Source organism: Anomaloglossus baeobatrachus, chromosome 1, assembly GCF_048569485.1.
Source record: "Anomaloglossus baeobatrachus isolate aAnoBae1 chromosome 1, aAnoBae1.hap1, whole genome shotgun sequence".
Taxonomy (NCBI): Eukaryota; Metazoa; Chordata; class Amphibia; order Anura; family Aromobatidae; genus Anomaloglossus; species Anomaloglossus baeobatrachus.
Window position 1 is genome coordinate 252535290 of NC_134353.1, and position 26921 is coordinate 252562210.

General features: G+C 41.8%; 1 protein-coding gene across 2 annotated transcripts in view; it reads left to right on the forward strand.

Annotated features, from left to right (window-relative positions):
- The window catches only part of ANXA5 (annexin A5), a 445678-nt gene extending 418977 nt beyond the window's left edge, over positions 1–26701 (forward strand). For both annotated transcript variants that reach the window (XM_075349140.1, XM_075349132.1), the window contains exons 3-13: positions 4104–4188; positions 4873–4967; positions 9103–9216; positions 10840–10930; positions 11783–11862; positions 14161–14217; positions 14355–14448; positions 18204–18299; positions 21673–21731; positions 23592–23714; positions 26010–26701. In XM_075349140.1, coding sequence (XP_075205255.1) covers positions 4104–4188; positions 4873–4967; positions 9103–9216; positions 10840–10930; positions 11783–11862; positions 14161–14217; positions 14355–14448; positions 18204–18299; positions 21673–21731; positions 23592–23714; positions 26010–26072 — 957 coding nt within the window. In that variant the 3' untranslated portion in view covers positions 26073–26701. The remainder of the gene's footprint in view (positions 1–4103; positions 4189–4872; positions 4968–9102; positions 9217–10839; positions 10931–11782; positions 11863–14160; positions 14218–14354; positions 14449–18203; positions 18300–21672; positions 21732–23591; positions 23715–26009) is intronic.
- The last annotated feature ends 220 nt before the right edge of the window (positions 26702–26921 follow it).

The following is a 26921-nucleotide window of genomic DNA, read 5'->3' on the forward strand; positions in this document are numbered from 1 at the left end:
TGAAACCACAATGTGCCCGTATCCCCGGATTAGGCCTCGCTCCCACATGCGATTAACACGGATGAGTACAATCCTAAAAAAAAATCAGACTGCACTCACCAGTGTTAAACAATGGGGCAGTGTCCATCTGATAAATGGATATCTATACTACCGTATATATCTGTATTTATTTATTTTTTTTTTCTTATGACAAATTGGCATGAGAAAAAAAAATGTCATCTTATGGCAGCAATCTCAGATCACTTGCACCCATACAAGTCTAGGGGTGCATGTGAAACATTAGACTACACTGATATAATTCGTGTGCAGTGTGATATACGTACAGACATGCAGCGGAGAAGATGGAGAAATTACTCTCTCCGTCTTCTCTGCACCTGTAAACTGATCGCAAGATAGGATTAAGCTTATAGCAGAGCCATGAGCTGAGGGTCATTAGCATATCACATCCGATGCCATATGCTAGTTTAACAAGGCTTAAGGTACCGTCACACTAATTACCCGATGTGTACTCTGCTACGTGTGCAGGCAGCCGGCTTCTGCGGACGCTGGTAACCATGGTAAACAGCGAGTAACCAAGAAGCCCTTACCTTGGTTACCCGATATTTACCTTCGTTACCAGCGTCCGCCGCTCTCAGCTGTCAGTGCCGGCTCCCTGCTCTCTGCACACGTAGCCGGAGTACACATCAGGTAATTAACCCGATGTGTACTGTGGCTAGGTGTGCAGGGAGCCAGCGCTAAGCGGTGTGCGCTGGTAACCAAGGTAAAGATCGGGTTGGTTACCCGATATTTACCTTAGTTACCAAGCGCAGCATGCTTCCACGTGTAGCGACGCTCCAGCGATCCCTGCCAGGTCAGGTTGCTGGTGGGATCGCTGGAGCGTCGCTGTGACATCTCACCAGCGACCTCCTAGCAAATTACCAGCGATCCCTATCAGGTTGTATCGTTGTTGGGATCGCTGGTAAGTTGTTTAGTGTGACTGGGCCTTTAAGGAGCACAGTCTGCAGTCACTTTGAGACTGCTAAATTGTGATCGTGTGCAATGCTCACATTATGACCTCACTCCCACTAGTGTATGGCATCTGATGTTAGATGTGATATGGTAATGACCCTTGTCTCAAGGGGTTATAAATCTTCTGATAAGTCTGCAGTCACTCTACCTGACTGCAGACTGATGAATACTCATGGCTGTCAGGATTCTCTGGTGTTGCTGAAAACAAGCAGTTGTGTCTGCAAGTTTGCATACTTCCAACTATACGTTCTGCAGACTTTTAATAGAAAACTGGACAATCCCTTTAATTTTCTACATTGCGCTGGTCCTCTGTTTATCCTTTCATGAAAACTACAAATATCCGGATTAGCAGCTCTCGTTCTTGTAGTCTGGTATAGTCGTGGCTGATTGACATTGTCCAATGTGTATAGGAACATGCCACGAGCTGATAACCTGCACAAGTTTTTTTTTTTTGTTTTTTTTTTTTTTCATGCATTTCTATTTCATAAGGAACTCAAATATTTGCCAACATACACTACAGTTCAAAAGCTTAGGGTCACTTAAGATATTTCCTTAGATTTGAAAGCACGTTTTTTTGTTTTTTTGTTTTTTTTTTTTAAATGAAGTGAACCTTAAATTAAACAGAAATACACTATACATTGATAATGTGGTAAATGACTGTTCTAGCTTCAACTGTCTGGTTTTTAATACAAAATCAACATAGGTGTATAGAGGCCCATTTCCAACGACCACCACCACTCCAGTGTACTAATGGTAGATTGTGTTTGCGAACTATGTTAGAAGGCTAATGGATGTTTAAAAATCCCTTGTTCAAGGATGTGCAGCTGAAAACAGTTTTGCTGATTAGAGAAACTATAAAACTGAACTTCCTTTGAGCGAGTTGAGAATCTGCAGCATTACATTTGGTTCCATTAAACTCTCAAAATGGCCAGAAAAAGAGAACTTTCATGTGAAACTTGACAGTCTATACTTGTACTTAGAAATGAAGGATATTCCATGCGAGAAATTGCCAAGAAACTGGAAGATTTCCTACAATGGTGTGTGCTACTCCCTTCAGAGGAGAGCAAAAACAGGCTCTAACCAGAGTAGAAAGAGAAGTGGGAGCCCCCACTGCACAACTGAGCAACAAGATAAGTACATTAGTCTTTAGTTTGAGAAATCGACACCTCACAGGTCCTCAACTGGCAGCTTAATTAAATTGTACCCGCAAAACGCCAGTGTCAACGTCTACAGTGAAGAGGCGACTCCAGGATGCTGACCTTTAGGGCAGAGTGGCAAAGAAAAAGCCATATCTGAGACTAGCTAATAAAAGGAAAAGATTAATATGGGCAAAAGAACAGACATCGGATAGAGGAAGATTGGAAAAAAGTGTTATGGACAGACGAATCAAAGTTTGAAGTGTTTAGATCACACAGAAGAACATTTGTGAGACGCAGAACAACTGACATGATGCTGGAAGAGTGCCTGACGCCAGCTGCCAAGCATGGTGGAGGTAATGTGATGGTCTGGGGTTGCTTTGGTGCTGGTAAAGTGGTAGATTTGTACAATGTAAAAGGGATTTTGAATAAGAAAGGCTCACTCCATTTTTCAATGAAATGCCATACCCTGTGGACAGCGCTTGATTGGAGCCAATTTCATCCTACAACAGGACAATGACCCAAAGCACACCTCCAAATTATGCATGAACTATTTAGGGAAGAAGCAGGCAGCTGGTATTCTATCTGTAATGGAGTGGCCAGCCCAGTCACCAGATCTCAACCCTAAGTGCACATCAAGCCAATCCAACTTGTGGGAGGGGGGGGAAAGCATGGGATGAAATATCTCCAGATCACCTCCGCAAATTAACAGCTAGAATGCCAAAACTGTAATTGCTGCAAAGGGAGCATTCTGTGACGAAAGCAAAGTTTGAAGGAGATATATATATATATATATATATATATATATATATATATATTATATTATATTATATTATATTATATTATATTATTTCAAGTAAAAATCATTATTTCTAACCTAGTCAATGTCTGGACTATATTTTCTATTCATTATGCAACTCGTTTGATAAATAAAAGTATGATTTTTTTCATGGAAAAGACAAGAATGTCTGTCTGGGTGACCCCAAACTTTTGAACTGTAGTTACCAGGAGTTGATGGATCCTCTTTAAATAGTCTCATGACTATGGAAGTAGCTGATATATTTATGTATCCACTCCCTTAGTTTCCACATTAGTCGACTTTTCAAACTTAACTTATAATTATGACTATACCTTTTTATTTTAGTTAACGCATTTCAAGTGTTTTCTCTTGTGTACAACATATTTATTAAAAGGCTATCTTTTTTTTTTATATATATCTATATCTCTATCTATCTTTATGGCCACAAAGCAAGGATTGTAACAAAAATACCGTGCCTGATAAATCTCCAGTCACACCAGTGCCTCTTCTCCGAGGATCCTGTTGGCTCTTGCTAATTGTTCTGTAGTAATAGTGCTAAACATCGTCATGTGGTCTTTGCCGTCAATCAGGTCTCAGAAATAATGATGGCCTGCTGAGTCTATTGATTGGCTGCAGCGATCATGTGTGTATGGTTAGTGTACCATCGCAGCAGACCAGTCCATGAAGACTGGATGCCGCTTAAATGGTGGTAGTTGTACCAGGTGTGTAGAAGTTAATTTATCATATTACTTCATGAACAATACTTGTAATAGTCACTTTACTTGAAAAGGCTTTGGAGACAAGTCATTAATGTCTGAAGGTCTATGAAGGCGTCCACCAGTCCATGCACAGTAGATTGTCCATACTCCAGGTTTTCAAGGTTACTCCAAATTGCGTACCTCTTGAACAGTGCCTAGGTTCTTCACTCTTCTCCTTGCTTCCTCTTCTGGACATGTGACCACTGCTGCCAATCTATGCCAGCCTCCGAACTGGTCCACCATAAGAGGAAGCAAGGATACTACTGAGGGACCTGGACACCACTATGGAGAAGCAATAGATCAGGGAGTACACATTTTACTTTATTTATTTTTTATTTGTACTGTCTGTATTTTTAAATTAGCACTCTGGTTACCTGTTCTCCTTCTTTTTATTATTATTAGTCCACAAGAGGAACCATAAAGGCTTTAAATGGGTTCAACGCCAACAATGATGCCGAGGCTCTCCGCAAAGCTATGAAGGGATTGGGTAGGTTTTCTATACTGGTATTGTATACGTGCCTATTGTTTTTAAATTGGCATAGAACACTATGGCCATCTTATTGCTGTAGTTAGAACCACAGAGTTTCAATTTGCAGTAATATGCTGTTTTTTTCTTAAAGGGGTCTTCTAGACAAAGTCTATACATAAATGAGTTTCCAATCATGAATACAACTAATGTAGTTTGACTATTCCGGGTGCGCCGCATTGTCTGCTAATCCTACCATCCTGGGTTTTGGCTGCAATACTAGCTACTGGTTCCTGCTTGTACAAGGGGCTAGAAAGACAAAACGGCACAATTGGATCTTAACTGTGTACAAATGGGTGAATAAGTCCAGGGGATGCACTCACCTGATGGACTTCTGACCAACCTAAAGATGGTTTGTCCTGATGAAGGAACCACTGGCTTTCGAAACACGTAAACCTCAATAAACCACATGGTGTCCGCTCCCTGGTCTGACCTCCATTGAATCGCGAGTAGTGCGGAGATTACATCCATTGTCTCCTATTCTTTGAGCTCCATTGGAACCTGCTTGCCACATGAACTCATACTGGCATGTGTCTGAAAACGGCCAGTTGATTGCTATTTTGAAAGCCAAGCCAGCCCCATTCTATTATCACATCCAATACACACATCAATCTATAGTAATTCTTTATTTCTCTTAAATCACAGGTACTGATGAAGACACAATTATGAAAATCCTTACATCAAGAAGCAATGATCAGCGTCAGCAAACTGGTTGTGCGTTTAAGACATTGTATGGCAGGGTAAGATTGCGGTTATTATGGTGCCTGCTGCATAGGAATTGTCTGTATTTAATGTGTGTCCCATTAGTATATATTGAGGCATTTTTTTTTCAATAGTTCTACTACTATATTCCATAATTTGGGACCTTTTTGGTGTTACAAAAAATGGACTTGGAGGTCAACTTTACATGTTATGTGCACACTATTATTTTCCCTGTATAGTCAGTAGATATGCGATATTTCACTATACAGCACTATCTTGGATGACCCAGTACACTTTAGCGGCATAAAGCCAGTAAATGTCTCCCGTTCTGCAGAGCTGGTCATGGTGGTGTGTTGTCTTTATACTTGGAGATCAGATCATGCATGAAAGAAACCCTCGTCCAGTAGTCATGTGTCTCTCTAAAGGGGCACGTTAATGAGCTACAAAGACAATTTCTCTCCTCTCTAGTTTCCTGTTGTGAATAAAAAAGCCTTTGTGTGGCATGAGGCTAAATTTGAGACTAATACACATTATTACATTTTTGCTGCTTTTCTAAAAAGGGGGTGTTGCCTAAGGCAAAATATGTACAATAATATTCATCAGAGATCTCATACATTTTAGCTGCTCACTTCTGGCACAGACAATCCAAAGATGCATCAAAAGTATTCTGGTCGAAGCCATTCCTGGCATTTTAAGTGTATATACTATAAATGTAGGATTGTCAACTGTGGTGAATGTTTGCCACTTGGGCATAAGCTTCTTCACTGTAGATTGATGGATTCCAAATTGTTTGAAATAGCCTTTTAAGTAAATTTATTAACCTGGCGAATTTAAGCAGTTTGTGACTTGCTTATTTGAGAGTTGCCGAAAAAAATGGCTGCTGCAATTTTACACAAGCAGAAGACTGCATTGGCCACAAAGCTCACATGGCCGGGCGGGTTTCCTCATAATGCTTTGCAGCTATCAGCTGTAATGTTCTTATACTTGCTTTTCCTTTATTCCCTGGCCCAATAGCTGTGGTATGATCAGGCCCTGTAAGGTCAGACACTGCCATTACACATCGAATTGTGGAACCTATTATTCCAAGATATGTTGGTTTAAATGAACTGTAAAATTTAACTTTGTTTGTTGGAAAACCCCTTTAAGATAGGTCATGAATATTAAATTGGTGGGGGTGTGACACCCAGCCTCCTGTTAATCAGATGCTCTCACTGCCAGCCCAGCTCCGTTAAGGCTATGTGTGCACGTTGCGTTTGTTTTTTTTGCATTTCCACAACGTTTTGAGCTGCGGCGTCACATTGTCAAAATGCATGCGTTCTGCTTCCCAAGCAAAGTCTGAGAATCATGAAAAATCCATGCGCACAATGCTTTTTTAAATGCAGCGTTTTGATTGACAAAATCTCTGCGTTTAGAAAAGCAGCATGTCAATTCTTTTTTGCGTTTTGTCAGCGTTCTACACCCATTGAAATCAACGAGTTGTAAAACGCTACCAAAATGCTAAGTAGTGCGTTTGCAGTGCATTTTTGTTGCGATCCGCATGCTTTTTTTACATAAAAAAACGCAGATCTTTCGGTCTCTCTCTGTCCATGTCGGTCTCTCCCTCTCACCCCCTCTCTTGTACTCACCGGTCCTCGATCACCGGCGCTGCGCTGCACACAGCGTTCACACGGCGGCTTCTCTTTTGAAAATACCGGCCGCTCATTAATCCATCTCTTATTCCCTGCTTCCCCCGCCCACCGGTGCCTATGATTAGTAGCAGTCAGACACGCCCCCACGCTGAGTGACAGCTGTCTCACAGCAACCAATCACAGCCGCCGGTGGGCGTGTCTATATCGAGCAGTAAAATAAATAAATAAAAACAAAACAATGTGCGGTCCCCCCCCCAATTTTGATACCAGCTAGGGTAAAGCCACATGGCTGAAGGCTGGTATTCTCAGGATGGAGAGCTCCACGTTATGGGAAGCCCCCCAGCCTAACAATATCAGCCAGCAGCTGCCCGGAATTGCCGCATTAGATGCGACAGTCCCTGGACTTTACCCGGCTCATCCCGAATTGCCCTGGTGCGGTGGCAAACTGGGTAATAAGGAATTAAAGTCCTAGGTTAATCATGGCAGGCGTCTCCCCGAGATACCTTCCATGATTAACCTGTAAGTTAAAGAAAATAAACACACACATCCCAAAAAATCCTTTATTTGTAATGAAAGACAAAAAACACCCTCTTTCACCACTTTATTAACCCCTCAAAAACACCTCCCAGGTCCGACGTAAACCACGCAAGGTCCCACGACGCTTTCAGCTCTGCTACATCGGAAGCTGACTGGAGCGGCAGTAGAACATCGCTGCTCCTGTGAGCTCCATGCAGCAACTGAAGTGAGTCACGTGATCAGCTGTGCTATTGTGGCACCCCTGACCCGGTCAGGCTCCACTGAGTACTGCACCCATGCTGGGACAGTGCTTCCAGGTAATCCTAAGGGCCAGAATGAGGTGTGTATGCACAGACACATAGCAACCAGGTCTCCCACACCTTTAGAGGGGACCCTTGGGTAGTCTCCAGAGAGGGCTAGTCTTCAATTCTTTTCAAGAGGTGTAGTGGAGGGGCTGGGAGCTAAAGTGCAGAGGCTGGCAGGGAAGGAGTGGAGCGAGCCAGTCTGGTAGTGGTGAGCGGCGGTTGCTAAGGGATACACGCGCTCACACTAGTCAGACCCTGCGCGGTGTATTGTCAGTTGGCGGGGGAGAACGGTCACCGAGGAGTCAGAGAGAGGTGCACTGGTGACTAGGCAACCACGCAGGGACCCATAAGGAGACAGACAGAAGCCATCTCACCTGGTCCACGCTGCCGGCAAATGGTCCAAAAAGGGGAGAAAAGGCAGTTGCGACTCCCTGGATAGACCCCAAAGGTACTTCAGGTCGGGGGGGGTTATCCGAACACAGAAGTGCTAGGAAGGCGAGCTAACCTGTTACCCTCAGACTGGCCTGAAGGAGCTCCTGGTCCTACCTGGTTTACCACAGCATCGCCCGGGTCGGCTCACAACAGCAGAAGTGAATAAAAAGCAGTTGAAAGACTTTTGGACTGAGCCTGAGTTATTCCTGACCCGCTATCCTACTGACCTGAGCCCCTGGGGCCTGCCTCACTCACAGGAGGCCACACCATCTAACTGCAGACCCCATCAGCCCCAGACGCTTATAAAATCTGCAATGGCGGTCATCCATACCCCTGACCGCAAGCCATGATTGGCGTCACGACACATTTACAAAAACTAACATACCTGTTTGCCATATTAAAAGAAGACCCTGTGGCGTCCCTGAAGCTGGAGCGACATCCCTGGGGCGACACACTGTCACTGAGGTTAATCGCGGCCACCGCCCTCAGATGTAGGACTGCAGCTGTGGCCGCGAGTAACCCGAGTAAAAGCACAGCTGATCGCGCGGCTCACTGCAGTCACTCAGGGGATTTGCCATCACAGGTGAGTCCTTTACGTGTGACCACAAATCAAGCCACGGGACGCACAGAGCCGCGCGATCACAATGAAGTCGGGTGAAGTTCATCCAAATTCATTCTGATCGCGCGGCTCTGTCTTGCAGCCAGCCATGCTCTTGTTTATTCTTTTTTATTTTTTTTTTTTTTTTTTTTTTTTTTTTTTTTTTTTACAGTGCGGTCCCACTCGGCTCTGCTGCAATTCTATGGGGATGCTGCAGAGCCGAGTGGGACTGCACTGTCAAAAATGAGGCATCCAGAACACATGAATTCAGTAGGAATTCTCTTGTAACGATGCTTCTCAGAACGCAGCTTTTCGGCTGCGTTCTGAGACGCACATGCTTTGCGGAATAGAACGCAACGTGCGCACATAGCCTAACTGTATAGTTGCAAGATCCGGCAGACACTCCTAATTCATTCAAATGCAGGCGGATATGGCAGTAACTGTCAAGTGTCACACTCCACCAACCTGATATGACCTATTCTAAAGAGAGATCATCAATATAAAAGACAGCCCCTTTTAAGAACTTTTTAAGGATTAGATGTTTATATCCTGATAAGCAATGTCATAGAATTAAGTAGCTTTTTCAGAACTGTGCAAAACAATTTATACACAATAAAAAGAGAAAAAAAAAGCGTCTGAAAGTGGTATTCTTTTCATATATTATTTTTACAACATTTTATTCTTAATACAACAGGATCTTGTTGATGACCTGAAATCCGAACTAACTGGGAAGCTTGAGAATGTGATAGTTGCACTAATGACTCCATCCCATCTGTATGATGCATATGAACTGAGACATGCTATCAAGGTACGTAACCTACTATTCAGTCAAATGAAAATACAGTAATGTTCCTTGTATTGTGTTAGCTGGAAACTACTGCCAGACTTTAAAATATTATCTCCGAAGATAATGCGGGTTTTTACAAGACTAGAATTTGAAGACCAGGTGCAGATTAACTCTGTTCTACCAATGTTAAAAGGAATGTCACCAGGATTTTGCAATGTAAGCTGAGGATAGCATGCTTCGAGGGTTAAAGTAAAAGAAACACAGATTTTATTTATTTTTATCTGTGTACAAGCTAATGTATGCTCACACTAAAGGATTTATTGCTCTGTGATTAACATTGGTGTGAGGGGTACTTCTCACATGGCGAGGTGCGTCGCTACATGGTCGCTGGTGAACTGTCAATCAGACAGATCTCCCCAGCGACCAATGACCAGCCCTCAGCCACCAGCGACTCTAAGGTAACTAAGGTAAATATCGGGTAACCAAGCTTGGTTACCCGAAATGTACCTTGGTTATCAGCGCACACCGCTTAGCGCTGGCTCCCTGCACTCGTAGCCAGAGTACACATCGGGTTAATAAGCAAACCGCTTTGCTTATTTACCTGATGTGTACTCTGGCTACATGTGCAGGGAGCCAGCACTGGCAGCATGAGAGCGGTGGACGTTAGTAACCAAGGTAAATATCGGGTAACCAAGCACAGCATTTTCGCTTGGTTACCCGATGTTTACCTTGGTTACTAACATCCGCAGCTTCCAGACTCCGGCTCCCTGCACATTCAGATCGTTGCTCTCTCGCTGTCAAACACAGCGATGTGTGCTTCACAGCGGGAGAGCAACGTCCAAAGCATGAACCAGCACTGTGTGTAACGAGCAGCGATTTCACAGCAGGGGCCAAGTCGCTGCTTAGTGTCACACACAGTGAGATCGCTGATGAGGTCACTGGTAAGTCACAAAACCCGTGACTCAGCAGCGGTCTCGCTAGCGATCTCGCTATATGAGAAGTACCCCTTAGACTAGCTTTGGTTACCATGCTCCCATTCTGCTCATTTTCTTTGTAACAGTCTTGCGCACTGAGCCTACTTTAAAACCGGCAAATACCAGATGTTTTACACAGCCTATACCTGCCATTTATTGCCACTATTTGAGCAATCTGACTGCTGTAGTTCAACCCCATAGATGCTATGGTGAATAGTGACCATGGTATATAAATTGTGACCTGGGCATTTGTATTTGCACCCCTACTTCAGTGTCTTCCCTTTTAAAAATGAAAGCACTATTCTTGTATACACACTTTCAACGTAATTAATTTTCCTTTTTAGTGATGTATTAGTCTTCTAGCAAGAACAATGTCAAATTAAAAATTCAGATTGGTTATCTAGACAACGGTTGCCTTTTATTTTGCCATCATAATGCCAATGTTAAACAAAAGTTTTTTTGCATTTGAATTCAATGTTTTTTGTTTTTTTTTTTTTATTTTTAAAGTGGTGAAAAAAAATGTAAATCCTAAACAATTTTCAGAAATATAAATATGTATAATTATCCTCAGTGTTTCTCTTGGAACACTTAGTCAAATATATGCATCTCATAGAGAGATGTTGTTTGTATTTTGTGGACAAGGCCTAATGTGCATCTTCATGTTTTCCAGGGTGCTGGCACTGATGAAAAAGTGCTCATTGAAATTCTGGCTTCAAGAAGTCAAGCTGAAATCAGTAATATCAAAAAAGTTTACAAAGAAGGTACTGACCACCTGTTCTTGCATAGTCCATGCATGAAAAGACCAAAAAAAAAAAAAAAATCTATCTCAGAAATCCTGAAATAATATATAGTGTTTTTTGTTTTATAAGACGCACCCCAAATTTAGAGGGGGGAGGTAAAAACGTGTGTGTGTGTGTGTGTGTGTGTGTGTGTGTGTGTGTGTGTGTGTGTGTGTGTGTGTGTGTGTGTGTGTGTGTGTGTGTGTGTGTGTGTGCGCGTGCGCGCGTGCTCTCTCTGGCCTGGCTCTGCTCTGTCACGCGGGCGGTGAGGGCTTTAAAGAAATGGTGTCCAGTGGCAGCGCGTGTGCAGATGGAGATCTTGAGCAGAGAGCTGCATCTGCGCATGTGAGGACTCTGGGCGCCATTATTTGAAGTCCTCACCACCGACATCGTCAAAATGGCTCGTACCTCGCCGGCCACCTCACACAGTAGCTGTGCCTGCCTCCTGTGACCCCTCTCCATCACCTCCCGGTAAGCGACATTCGGATTTTAAGATGCACCCCTCATCTTCCTCCCAAATTATTGGGAGGAAAAGTGCGGCTTAAAATCCAAAAAATACAATAAATATGTAATGTAATATAATATATATAGATAGATATATATATATATATATAATATCTATCTATTATATAATTATTATTCCCTGTCACATGTGAATATTTTGAAGTAGATTAATCATGTGAATATGCTGCCCTATGTCAGGACAGAATATGTATTTCATGTACTGTAGAAGCCTATACTGGGGACATTACTATAGATAAGGCTGTGAAGACCAGAAAAAGCTGTAATATAAGGGAAAATATACTAAATTCTGTATTATCTATATTGCTCTAGAGTATGAATGTGAGCTGGAGGACAGCATCACTGGAGATACATCTGGTTACTTTCAGAGAATGTTGGTGGTTCTTGTCCAGGTTAGTTTCAAGCTTTATTTTCCGGTTTATGCAATAAAAGTCTAAAATGATTGAAATATTTCCTTTAAATAATGTTGCTGTCACAAGGTTTTGCTCCCCATCTGATAATATAGCATAATATAGAGACAGAGACCCTGATTTCAAGGATGTCACTTACTGAGCTATTTGCTGTTATTTTGATAAAATCAATGTTTTCTCTGCTGCAGATCTAGCAGTTATACAGAGCTCATGAATATGCAGGACTACCTGGCACCACAAGTAGTCCTCTAATGATGATCTACTGTTGATTTAAGCAGATTTTTTTTTTTTTTTTTTTTATCAAAACTACACTAAGCTGCCCAGTAAGGGACACATCGCTGGAATCAAGGTCTTTGCCCCTACAATATGCTGCTCTCAGGTTAGAAGGCCAAAACCTGGTGACAGATACCCTTTTAAAGGGGGTTGTCTTGTGTAACATTGTCACGTAACTCCTGCAACCAATCGGTGCTGGTTCACTGACCCCCTACTTTGGATATAATTGACAATTGGAAAAAGCGAGAGCTGCGGTTACTTGCTCACTTCCTCAGGCTGTTTAAAAATAAATAAAAATAATGGAACAGTGAAGCCAGCGCTGATTTGTCTTTCGTCATCGTGTGGCACAACAATCTCACACAAGTGTAATGTGTTTTAGGCTGCTTTCACACTTGCGTTGTGAGGCATCCATCACAGTGCGTTGTGTGACGGATGCATTGCAAATAGTGTGCTAATAAAGGTAACGGATTCCTGTAAAAGAACGTTTTGCATTTTTTTTTTTTTTTTTTTTTTTTGCCTGGAAAGGAGATTTGCGGTTGGGAGGAGAGAGACAGAGAGGTGACTGTAAATCCCCTGAGTGACCGCAGTGAGCCGCGCAATCAACAGTGCCATCACTCAGGTGACCTGCGGCCACAGCTGAAGTCCTCCACTTGAGAGCGGTGGCCGCGGGTAACCTGAATGAGGGTACCTCTGATCACGCGACTCACTTCAGTTGCTGCGTGGAGCTGACTGAGAGCGGCGGTGTTATACAGCCGCTCCTGTCAGCTTCATGTAGCAGAGCTGCATGCGTCGTGGGACCTCGTGTGGATTACGCCAGACCTGGAGGGGTATTTGGGGATTAATAAAGTGGTGAAAGAGGGTGGGGGTTTTTTTTGTCTTTTATTCCAAATAAAGGATTTTTTTTTTTGGGTTTGTGTTTACTTTCACTTACAGGTTAATCGTGGGGGGTTGTCTCATTAGATGCTTGCCATGATCAACCTAGGACTTAGTGGCAGCTATGGGCTGCTGCCATTAACTCCTTATTACCCCGATTGCCACCGCACCAGGGCAATTCGGGATGAGCCAGGTAGAGTCCCGGGACTGTCGCATATAATGGATGCGGAAATTCCGGGTGGCTGCTGGCTGTTATTTTTAGGCTGGGGGCTCCCAATAATGTGGGGCTACCCATCCTGAGAATACCAGTCTTCAGCCGTGTGGCTTTACCTTGGCTGGTATCAAAATTGGGGGGACCGCACGCCGTTTTTTTAAATTATTTATTTTACTGCAAGATATAGACCCGCCCACCGGCAGCTGTGATTGGTAGCAGTGAGAAAGCTGTCACTCAGCATGGGGGCAGGTCTGACTGCAACCAATCATAGGCGCTGTGGGCAGGGAAGGCAGGGAATACAAGAGAATGAGAGGCCGGCATTTTCAAAATAGGAAAAGCCGCCAGAGCTGTGTGACAGCCGTGCAGCGCTGCACCCGTGATCGGTGAGTATGAGAGAGGGGGGGGGGGGGGGGGGGGAGGGAGGGAGAGACCAACAGAGAGATGGAGAGACCAGGAGTGATTTTAAACGATTTAGATTGTTCTGCTGGACATGCTGAGCATGCTCAGTGGAACGTGACGGAATCAATCGGTGTATTCCGCCGCTTAGCGCATTGCGGCAGAGTCCGCCACCATAGACCATCATTAGACACCTTGGCGGATTCTAACGACCAAATAAACGCTACATGTAGTGCTCCCTCCTCCCGACGCTGCATCAAAATAACGACTCAGCGTCGTCCAGCGGATGCAACGCAGACACTTGGGTTACAATGTGTCGTCAATACAAGTCTATGGTGAATAGCGCGGTGCGTTAACGGACTGCGCTATTCTCCATAGCGGCGGATTGCGCTGAACGCAAGTGTGAATGCAACCTTATTCCATTTTTGGTTTTCTCTTAGTAGCTTCACATTCTACAAGATTTTGTATTAATCTATAATATATATATTATATTTATAATATATATTCTGTATCTATCTTTTCAGGCAAACAGGGACCCAGACTCCAAAGTGAATGATGCGGTCATTGATCAGGACGCACAGGTCAGGGAGTTCTCGATTTGCTGAAAGAGCTAACATGAATTTTGCATTCATCCCCTGAAGTAATTTGTTCAATCTGTTCATGAGCTTCTAGCTGATACTCAATGAATTTCATCTTTATTATTTTTTTTTTTTGCCAGGATTTATTTCAAGCTGGTGAGCTTAAGTGGGGTACAGATGAAGAAAAGTTTATCACAATATTGGGTACACGCAGCTATGCCCACCTAAGGAAAGGTAATTAGACATTTGTGGTGGTTTATTGTTTGTGTGTATCAGGTTTATGCTTCCATTGTGTATTCGATCTTACTTTCTGCAGAGACATAACTTTGAAAGGTTTTGTATTATTACATAGTACTAAGGCTGCAAAACATTAAAAATGTGCTTAGATTGGTTAGTCTCAGTCCCTTTTGATGAGGGTCGTGCGTGCGTGTGAATCTAGTATTAATCTTAAAAGATGACCAGTGGCACACCGAATACCTATACTGGCCATACATGAGCATGTATGCATCAATCCATTACACCAGGTGTCTGATGGACAGAGTCTTGCGTGAACAATGAATATTTGATGCAGTGTTGGATTTCTCAATGCTTAGAACAGTAGACCCGCAGGCGCAGAATCTGTACTGGTATTGTGCCATCCGAAATACGTTTAATCTATACTGCATATATACTAGAAGCACACTAGAGGGGACTTTTTTATGATCTGGTATTGGTGGTAGAAAATAATTAAAATCTGAAGGTTTGTTACATAAATAGCCAGAATTGTATACGACGCTATAAAAAAAAAATGATAGTCAAAGTCTGCTCTAAGAGCTCATGCGCACGTTGCTGAATTTCATGCATTTATGCTGCGTATTGCACCGCAGCATAAATACATGTGAAAAAAAAAAAAGTGAGCTTGAGTATGAGATGGTATACATGGAGCTTGTGAGCTCATGTTCACACTGGCCATAAGACAAAGCGAAACCAAGGAAAAAAGTAAATACATGTGACCTGCGTCCCCAGCACAATCTATGAAGATTGTGCATAATCCATGCGCACGTTTCGTTTGAGAGCGCAGCGATTTTGATGCCAAAATTTGGTTCCAAATCGCTGCGTTCTAAAAAGCAACATGTCAATTCTGTGTGCTTTGGATGCAGCTCCTGCTCTGTCTATGGGAGAGGCTGCATCCAGAGCGCATGAAATCGGCTTTTTTTCTGCAGAAACACTCTTTCCATGACTCGGTGTATCTGCAGCAATTTGAAGCGCACGTGACATGACGCAACGTGCGCACATAGCCTAATACTTCACACGTAGTGGAAAAAATGTACAAGTCACAGCAAGACAGTCCCTTGTATTTGGCGTCAAGACAAGTATTTAATTGTGGTTCATGCATGGTTCAGCTTGAGTATTCTCAAATGTATACAAAGATTCAATTTCACTTGCAAAATATCCAGCTTTCAGTGTATTTACACAGAATCGTATGCATTGGGCTTTTCTGCCTCGTGTAACCCTGAGGTTGTGTACAATGTCCAGGATTTCAGACTCGAGTCAGTATTTAATGCCAGAACCATCAGAGGCCGGCTGACGATGCGGGAAAGGTTTCCAGTATTAGGAAAGTCTTGGTGGTTTCACAGATGGAAAAGATTAAAATATCTCTGGCATTAGTTTTCTGTACTATAACTTGTTCCATGTGGATGGAAAGATTGTATTTGCTCTTCGTATAAAAATGCTGGTTTTTCACAGAGGCTGAGCCTTTCAGGGTTTTTTTTTTCTCTTTTCTTAATTTAAACATATCCTCTTATCCATTCACTTATTAACCCCTTCTCGTTAAACCCTCCCATTAAATATCCTTTTAAACCCGGCCTCTCCCTTAATGTATTAATGCTGCACTCTGCAATGTCTCTAAATATACCAGTTATTTTTCATGACTCATTATAATTTTATGATACATTGACTTTGAGGGGGTCTATATATCTGGAAACCCACTAAGGGTATGTTCACACATTGTTGCTTTTCTGCTGTGTGTGGTTTATTTTTATTTTTTTTTTTTTTATGCAAATTAAAAGCTTTACAGTACTAGCAAAAGATATGAGATTTCAAAAATCTCATGCGTACACACATTTATTACACTTTTTTTTTTTTTTTTTTTTTTTTTTAATTTGTAACTAATCTTTTTGCTGCTTTTGTGGGGAATGAAACATACAGTAACTATGTACTGTAGACAAATGAGACACCAAAAGCACAGGAGAAAAGCTGCAAAACTCCAGGAAAGCTTTTTTTTGTTACGGTCACGAGAGGAAGTTTTAGTGTAGCAAAAAGCTGTGCAATGTTGAAAAGTAAAATATGCCAGTTGAATGCCCATATATTGTGCCCGGCTGGTGCTGTGAAATTGTTGTGCAGCCTTCTCTATTTTAGATCAAAGGGAGTTACTGGAGCTCTCCCAAAGTTGTTGTTCTCATAATATATTGCAATCCTCATAATTTATAACACTGTGTACTTAAAATTGCTTATTTTGTTTTTCCACCTAGTTAATTCCCAGTTAATTCTTCTATTTTCTATTTTATCTATGATGTCATGTGATTAATAACTGACTAGCTGAATCCTTCTAAGCTTTATGTAGAAACTGGAAGTCATTTTTAGCTGCATGAGTCATCACTGCAAAATTCCCTAAAAGGGGAGGGGGAGCAACTGGGTAATGAGGGGAATGATTCATGCAGGGACAAGAGACTTCCAGTTACTACATAGAAGAGAGAAAACAGAAGAATTTACAGGATAGAAAGGCAAAATGAGCAATTGCAAATACACAGTGCTATATATATAATGACTGCAACATATTAAGATAAAAACTTTGATTGGAGTGCTTCTTCTTTTAAAGTGTAAAATAATCAATGCTCAGCATTGTGTAACTACACACAGATTTTGGTATATGTCTATAAGTTCTTAATGGATACTGTAAGCAGCATGAATTAGCAGGCACTGTTCACAGGTCACACATGATTCCCAAACATTATGGTGGTGGGATGGGGAAGGTTGAGTACCAGGTGTCCATCGAGCAAGACTTATGGAGGAACTCCCATTTGTTTTTAATGGAATCATTCCAAACTGTCCAGTGCTTGAGTTGTTGCTTTGGATAGGTCCTGGTCCAGTCTCTGGGCTGAAACAATTGTGTTGATGCAACAACATTGATTGATTGAGATCTGGACCTGGGAGAAGATTGTGTAAAACAATGACTACTGCTATCTTTTTAGGTTAGTTTTTGTGCCTCAACTGATCACAAATTATGCCAAAACTGAGACTGATGCAGTTAATATCCGGTATGTGAGCTTAATTCCTTCAATAGGAACTCAAGCTGGACAACCTCACCATACAGTTAGGGAGAGCGCCAACAAAAATGTAATTAACAAACTTCCTAAACTGTGAATATTTTAATTTGGCCCCATTACTCAAAGATTGCTGTGATGGCCACTGAGTTGCAATCCTTTTAAAGTGCCACTCCAGCTTTTTTTCCCCACCGCTGTAGTTTCTTTTTAATCTAGAGTCCCTGATGCATGTATTCACCCACCAACATCTTAACCCTCTATCACTGACACTCCCGTTTATCTCTGGCAGTTTATGGTCCATTGGATTGCTCAAGTTTTTCAGTGAGTGCTCCAAAGGTCACTTTTCAGTGAAAGTCTAGGAGAACCTCATTCTGGTCTCATTCACTTGCATTAAGAGATTGTGGCATAACTTCTGACTTCCGGCCAGTCAGAAGTTGCTGTCAAAAAATGATGCCGTGGGACTGGAACTGCGTCAGTAAAAAGTGAAGACTGCAGCGGGAGAGTATATAAATAATGAGGGATCTCAGATTATCAGCACCACTCCAGGAGTGAAATTAAAAAAAAAAAAAAAAAAAGATGCTGGATGGTGCTTAACTGATTAACAGTATTACATGTAGTGATTCCAGAACATGTATATTGTTTGTACTATACAAGTTTATTTATTTTTATTTTTTTTTTCCCCCCCAGTATTTGACAAGTACATGACCATCTCTGGATATCAGATTGAGGAGAGCATTTGCCGGGAGACATCTGGTAACCTAGAAAACCTTCTTCTTGCCATCGGTAAGGATTTAGTCTCAACATTTGTCTCCTCTGTCTTAATGGCTTTGCCGCAGCTACTGCATCATTTTCAGTCCTGATCTCTAATTAACGTAAGAAATTGTTTTTCTTTCTGGGAAATAAAGGCCTAAAGGATCCTATTGCAAAAACAATTATATATATATATATATATATATATATATATATATATATATATATATATATATATATATATATATATATATATATATATATATATATATATATATATATATATATTTAATATATAATTTTTTTTTTTTTTGAACATGACCTAAACTACATTTTTCTATGTGGACACAAGGCCGTTTTATGTATGTAAAGAAAGGCTCAAAACATGTTTGCTGTCTGATAAAAAAAAAAAACTAACAGCTAATCTGTTCCTAAAGAGCCCCCATACCACCTATGCCCAATCTTCCTATGGTATGTAAATAGTAAATTGCCGTTGTTTCTATTTGACCAGTCCTAACCCAATGTCTAGAGTACGTACCCATGATCAGGATTAGTACTGTTTAAATGCTGTGCATTTTCGTTGCGTCCAAAGTGCAGCATAGTACAGTACAAGAACAGTGGATGGGACTAATCGAAATCCCACTGCTTCTTTTTAACGCTGCATAAACTGACCTGCGATATAGGTTTCTTACCTGCATAATGTCAATTTCTTCTGCATGGAAGAACGCAGCGAAAATTTGGTGCGTCCACAATGCCACATAACCCTGAACGTGTGTGTGTGTGTGTGTGTGTGTGTGTATATGTATATATATATATATATATATATATTACACACACCACACACACCTACCTACCTTATATATGAATTTTCAGAGTGACGCTGGAAATATCTTAGCTATATGTACAGTGGATGAAAGAAGTATTGAAAAAAATTTCTAAGTGAATATATGCTATTGCCATCAATTTCTCACCAGATGTTGGTAACCACATCTAATTTTACACAGGCATAGAAATCAAAACATAGATGTCCATAAATTGTGTAGTAATGAGAAATAACACAGGGAGAAAGCACTGAACACGCTTACTTACATGTATTTAACACTTTGTACAAAAACCTTTTGTTGGTGATGACAGCTGCAAGATGCCTCCTGTATGGAGAAACTAGTTGTATGCATTGCTCAGGTTTGATTTTTAACCCATTTTTCCACACAAACACTCTTCAAATTGTGAAGGTTCAATGGGTGACTTCTATAAACTGAAAGCTTTACTTCCTTTCTTAAAGGGAACCTGTCAGCAGAAATTTCGCCCAAAACCTAAAAGAAAAAGATTCCCCCTCTGCAGCTCCTGGGCTGCATTCTAGAAAGGTCCCTGTTATTATTGTGCCCCATGTGAGACCAAAATAAAGACTTTATAAAGTGGTACCTTTTTGTATTCAGATACTGTAAATGTGACACGGGGGCGGGCTGTCTGGCGTCCGTTATTCTGCCCCCTGGTCCTGTATGCCACCCCTCATCGCTCCTTTCCATAGCTGATGCACCGCCCACTGCTCCAGCCATCCCCGCGCATGTCCAGTGCCAATCTCACAGGACTGAGCAGTGTGACCGCTGGTGACGTGTGCGCAGGCAAGTGATTATGGGCGGGGCTGTGATTGTTATCAGCAAGTACCCGCCCATAATCTCGTGAGCGCGCAAACCTCACCAGCGGTCACACTGTGCTCAGGGTACATGCTAGACTGTATGGGCTGCTTCCAGGGATGATGTCCCTTTTGTCACGTGATAGGGATGTGTTCAAAATACTATCACGTGACAAAAGGGACGTCATCCCTGGAAGCAGCCCATACAGTCTAGCATGTACCCTGAGCAGAGTGTGACCGCTGGTGAGGTTTGCGCGCTCACGAGATTATGGGCAGGTACTTGCTGATAACAATCACAGCCCCGCCCATAATCACTTGCCTGCGCACACGTCACCAGCGGTCACACTGCTCAGTCCCGTGAGACTGGCACTGGGCATGCGCGGGGATGGCTGGAGCAGTGGGCGGTGCATCAGCTATGGAAAGAAGCGATGAGGGGCGGCATACAGGACCAGGGGGCAGAATAACGGACGCCAGAAAGCCCGCCCCCGTGTCACATTTACAGTATCTGAATACAAAAAGGTACCACTTTATAAAGTCTTTATTTTGGTCTCACATGGGGCACAATAATAACAGGAACCTTTCTAGAATGCAGCCCAGGAGCTGCAGAGGGGGAATCTTTTAGGTTTTGGGCGAAATTTCTGCTGACAGGTTCCCTTTAAATTGTCTATTGGATTCAGGAGGTCAGGTGACTGGCTGAGCCATTCTAGCAGTTTTATTTTATTTTTCTGAAACCAGTTGAGTTTCCTTGGCTGTGTGTTTGGGATCACTGTCTCGCTGACATGTCTGCCCTCATTCCTTCATGATCCTGGTAAATAGCAGCATATTTTTATCAAGAATGTCTCTGAACATTGGTTCAATCAGCCTTCCTTCAATTTTAGGAAGTTTGCCAGTGCAATATGCTGATAAACAGCCCCACACCATGTTTGCACCTCCAAACTTCACTGTTGGTATGGTGTTTTTGGGGAAGATATGCATTGCCTTTTGTCCTCCAATCATAGTGTGTATTATAGCAGCCAAAGAGTTTAATTTTGGTATCACCTGACCAGACTATATTCTCCCAGTATTTTATAGGCTTGTCTAAATGGTAAGCAAATTTTAAACACACTTGAACATTCTTTTTATTCAGCAATGGAGGTTGAGTGGTGAGCGTGCATACCGAACATGGAGGTTGAGTGCATATAGCTTTCTTGACACATTTGTACCTACTGATTCCAGGTCTTTCTGTAGGATTCCACAGGTGGTATTTGGCTCATGGAAAACTCTTCTGATAATTCTTGTCACTTCTCTGTCTGAAATCTTGCAAGGAGCACTTGATCATGGCCAGTTTATGGTGAAATTATGTTCTTTCCACTTCTGGATTATGGTCCCACCAGTGCTTACTGGAACCTTCATTAGTTTAGTTTCAGATGAATTTCTAATGTCTTTGGTATGTTTTGCAACAACAAGGTTGCGAAGGTCTTGAGATTGCTCACTGTTTTACCCATAATTAATGTTTATTGTGTGGCAGTTTGATGATACACCTCTTTTATACGATATAGGCAATCAGTTGAAACAGCTGATAATATTTTTCAACAAGTTGATTTCAGCTGTCATGGCTTTGTATGGCTTTTTGCACCTCTTTCTGCTTGTGGTCAATACTTTTTTTGCTGTCATTTTCTCTTTATTACAGATAACTTGAACATATTGTAATTAAAGTATAATATGTAAATAACTTACAGTATCTGCATTGACTTGTTTTGCTGGGTTTTTTAATTTTTTTTTTTTTGGTTTTAGTGAAGAGTGTCCGAAGTGTCCCTGCATATTTTGCAGAAACTCTGTACAATTCAGTAAAGGTATGTTACCGCAACCCAAATAATCCCCAAAACTTCTATTTCACTGTTTTTGACTGTGTATTTGAAACAGAGCAATTGTGAGGATAGCCTGGCACTGATTTAATAAGGAACAAACATCAGGAATGGATGCCTAATAGGGATGAGCGAACTGTTCGGTGCTCAGTAAGCGTAACAAGCCTTTTCATCCTCTGGTGCTCTGTACCCGATTACAGAGTATAATGGAAGTCATTGATTAACGCGAGCATTTTTCCGGAAGATTTTCTTGAAAAATGTTCGAGTTACCCATTAACTTCTATTCCATTACACTCTGTAAAGACGTACCAAGCATTAAAATGCTTGTTACACTTACAGAGCACCGAACAGTTCGCTCATCCCTAATGCTTACACGAAAGCATCTTCATTAATGTACTTAATACTAGATTGCGCACCTCGGTGCTCGGCCAAGTATCACGGGTGCCGAATGTGTGTGTTTTGTGATGCATCGAACACAAAGCGCTGGCTCGCTTCGGTGAATGATGAAAGTAGTTTGTAGTCTCTTTGGCTCTCACTTGGGGTCAAAATGTCTTTGGATGTTGTGTGTCAAAAGAAGGAAAAAAAAAACCAACCATCTCCCTCCCCTGGAAATGCTGTGTTTATGGCTGGCTGTATGTTGGAGGAGAGCCAAACTGCCTAATGAGTGACTTCCATTATACTCATTACTCGAGTTGAGCCCATCCGAGCGTCCAACCTGCTGGAATAAAGAGCACTCAAGCATCGTACTGTACACTCAGAATTACGAGTACCCGGCACTGTAGTGCTCGCTCATCACTAATCTTCGTGTATGACCTTTAACACATGGATGAGTTTATCAAGATTAGCGTGTCACCACCAGCCTTGTTTCTGTAAACTGATGCAGTAAAGATACATCTATTGTGATTTATCTTAATAAATCTGGTGCCTCTTTAGGATGTCAGTGTGCCAGAAAATTAAATCTGCTGCAGCCGTGAACCTGCGTACATTTCAGATACAAAGAACCGCAAAAAGTCGCAACATTTTTACGACCGACTTTAATTTTTTGGATAGGGGTGGGAGGTTGATACTTGGCCGTGATCTCAATAATATAGGAGCTTCAGACATTGTACTGCCTCTTTGAATTATCGTATTTATTTTCTTTTTTTATCACTGTATATTATACTATTTTATATAACGGGGATGAGGTTCAGTAAGAACACATATGTAGGGTTAACGGAAAAACCATTCAAGTAGGCCAACTGTTTGTGTGAACGGCCCTCTAATGTGCTGTCCATGAAGGTAGTGCTGCAGACTGCCTTATAGCTGAGACAAACTTTAAATACTTAAAAAATAAAATAAGCGCGCGCCTTTTTCTAATCTCTCATGTACTAGATGTGTGCCCTCTAGTGGCTGCAAGAAACATGGACCTGAAACAAGATTTTTCATGTCTGGTGATATAATAAAAACTGCAAGTACTGTATGAAAAGAAAAGCAAAGTGTTCATCGTGTTCTGTGAATGAAAATTAAATATTCCGCCATCATATTCTGTATTAGCCAAATTAGTGTACAGAGCAGTGAATTAAGAAAGGAATTTGATAAAATTGGTTTATGCTGTGAATTAATCTCTACTTTCCCTATACAATCATTATTCTTACTCTCACACACTATAATGATGTATAATGTATTGTCCATTATTCTTATGGGCAGACTTTCCAAACAATTCTATAGTCTTGTGTATAGTTATAATAATTGAAATATCAAATGCATTATTTTTTTTTACATGTTGGCGATATCGAAGGTGAATGCATGAATCTGCTCTCCATGTTTTCCTGACAATGGTCTTGTTTGTCTCCATTTCGCCCTCTGCAGGGAGCCGGCACTGATGATGCCACTCTGGTTAGGGTTATGGTTTCCAGAAGTGAAATTGATTTGCTTGACATCAGGAAGGAGTACCGTAAGAATTTTGGGAAATCTCTGCACCAGGCAATCAGGGTAATTAGTGATATTTCATTTATTTAATATTTTATTTTTCTGCTGTAAGGCACCATTTCAGCGTTTTTTGTTTGTTTTTTTTTTCTCTTCAGTGCTGGAGTGGTGCTTTAAATCTAAGTCCCCTGCCCCTGGTTTTATACTTGACCGCTGACTGTTTCATTTTCTTTCTTTTTTCGGTGACACCCCACTCTCGCGGCGCCATCTTGTGCTCATAACTTTTGACTAACCAGAAGTTCCGTAACAAGCTCTCACTGAAAGTCTGAGATCTAGAACAAGGCTCTCATAGACTTGCATTGAGTTGTGACCTCTGGCATGCTCCAGCAAACACTGAATCTGCCAGCAGGTCACAAACTGTCTGACACAGAGTGAAGTGTTTGTGAAAACAGATGAAGATGCCGGAGGGTAAGTATAGGACTGGGCAGGAGACTTAAATTTAAAGCACCACTGCAATGGTGAAGTGAAAGAAATAAAAATAATGCTGGAGTGATGGTTGAACATTATTACCAGCAGTACAGACAGAATTTAAAGGGAACTTGTCACCAGATTTGTCCCCTATAAGCTGCAGCCACCACCAGTAAGCTTTTATACACAGCATTCTAAAACTATGTATATGAGCCCAGGCCACTGTATAATGAAAAAAACATCTTTATTATACTCATCTGTGGGGTGGTCGGATCCGCTGGTTTCGGTCCAGCACCTCCTCTCTTCCTTCCATCGTCCTCCTTCCCAGCTCCGTGTGGATGACCGTGTCCTACGTCATCCACACAGAGGCCTCCATTGTGTTTCTGCGCATGTGAACTTCTTTTAGCCCTGCTGAGGAAGATCCAAGTATTTAAGTGCGTAGGCGGCCTTTGACTTTTTCCCTGCACATTACAGTACTGTGCTCTCCTGCCTCAGCAGGGCAGAGAAGAGTGTGCAGGAGCGCAATGGAGGACACTTTGTGAATGATGTAGGATGCGACATCCACATGGAGCTGGCAAGGAGGATGGCGATGGAAGGAAGGGAGGAGGCACTTGACCAAGAAAATAAGATGTTTTTTACGTTATACAAAGTGGCCTGGGCTTTTTTATTATATACAACATTCTAGAAAACTGTATATAAGAGCTTACTGGTGGCGGCAGCTGCCTATAGGGGACAAATCTGGTGACAGGTTCCCTTTTGTAAAGTTCAATAACAATTAACAATTTGTGGATAGTTTCCCTTAGGCTATGTGTCCACGGTAGAATGTACCTGCGGATTTTTCTGCATGAAAATCCGCGACTTTCGCGGCAAATCAGCACCTTATTTTTGCCGCGGATTTACCGCGGATTACTGCGGATTTTGATGCGGATTTTCTTTTATTTTTTTCCCCATTCTATACCCAAAATCCGCAACAATAATTGACATGCTGCAGATTTTTCCGGATCAAAATCCGCGGCAAATCCGCCGCGGAAAATTCCGCAGCATGGACACAGCATTTCCAAAATGCCATTGAAATGGCTTGGAAGTGCCGCAGCTGCAGATTTTCGGAATATCCGCGGCAAAATCCGCGCAAAATCCGCAGCGTGAACACATAGCCTTACCATTCTGTTTGCTACCAGCTTAAACACAGTTGACCTACATGTTAGCCGGCATTAAAAACTACAAGCTCTAAAAATATTGATAGTTTATATTAAAGGCAATTTGTCAACAGGTTTTTGCTATGTAATCGTAGAGCGGCAAGATGTAGGTGCTGGGACCCTAATTCCAGCAATGTCTTTCTCGTTTGCATGCTGTCATTTTGATAAAATCACTGTTTTCTCAGCATAGCATTCAGAGAACTACTAGATCTGCATCAATTTATAATCCTGTCCACACTACCGATTTGGCAGCTTTCTTAGTGCATAGGCAGAAAGCCCCCCAATCAGTGGTGTGAGTGGTGTTATAGAGAGGTCTTTAAGATGGACTACATGGCAGCAGGTTTTCTAGCTCTCTAGTGATAATCTCCTGCTAATAAAACATTGACTGGGCGGCTTGGTAAAGTTTCAATACAGTTTCACATCACTGGAATCAGGGTCTCTGCACTTAATCTTGCTGCTCTCAGATGACATAGGAAAAAAAAACTATTGTCAGATTCCCCTTAACTTTGTATCCATTATTACTTGTCCATGAGATTGTAAGTTGTTAAAAGGTTTAAATTTCTATTGTAAAGTTTAACTATAGTTCTAGACTTCCTATGTGTTTGTGCAGTAGCCATAAAAGATCATAAGGCAAGCAAGATACATTTCCTTTTCCGTGGATTCTGTGACTCACTGAAGATATCTTGCTTTCTTGCAGGGTGACACATCTGGAGACTACAGGAACACCCTCCTCCTTGTATGTGGTGGGGACGATGAGTAATATTACTGTTCCCAACCACATGTAAAGCCTGTATGTTAGACTAGAAGAGTTACTGTATCTAATCGCTATGTGTATTGTTGCCCACCATATTGTCCCATAGCCTCTGGGTTAGGATAGTACACCATGTTCACTTTCACAACATCCGGACCCCTTCTTTTTGCCAGCGCCAAGCTTGGCTTACTATAAAATCCTTAGGTGATGTAAGTTTTCCGGTAGATCGGTTGGGCGTCTGGGGGATGTGGGTGCCCGTACTATGTGAACCGGGCCATACTTGCAGTTTGGGGCAATATTATAGGTGCTAATAGACATTCCAGTCACGGTAGACTTTAATATTTATATGTAACTGATCTTCTAGTCATATCCTTTAAATTGCCTTGAAGCCAGTAGCTGCCATTTCCAGTCACCTGGGAACCCTCCATTTCAGATATCACATGTATTTCACTCTAGGAAAGTCTGCTCTGTGGATTTCCTAAGTTTTGCTCACCCATTTCTGCTGCTTCTCACAGTATTAGGTCATGAACATAGTGATAGATGTGGCTCTAACCCAATCCAAGCCTGACTTGTTCAGGTTCCTGGAATCAGCTAAACTTGCATTTTTCCATTACAAGAAATAAATATTCTACAATAAAGGTGTGATCGTGTGTGATTGCTTTTTCATATTGTAACTTCATTTATCACAGCAAAGCTTGAAAGTCTTGCCATTCCTTCTTTAAATCACAGGTTGGAAACTCTTCTTTCTAAACAAATGTTGTCCCTTTTTTATTTTTTCTCCTTTTTTTGGTGTTTATATTTTAATATTTTATTAGTTCCGACAATTGTGTTCCCAGCAATTATCAAATATGGCAATTA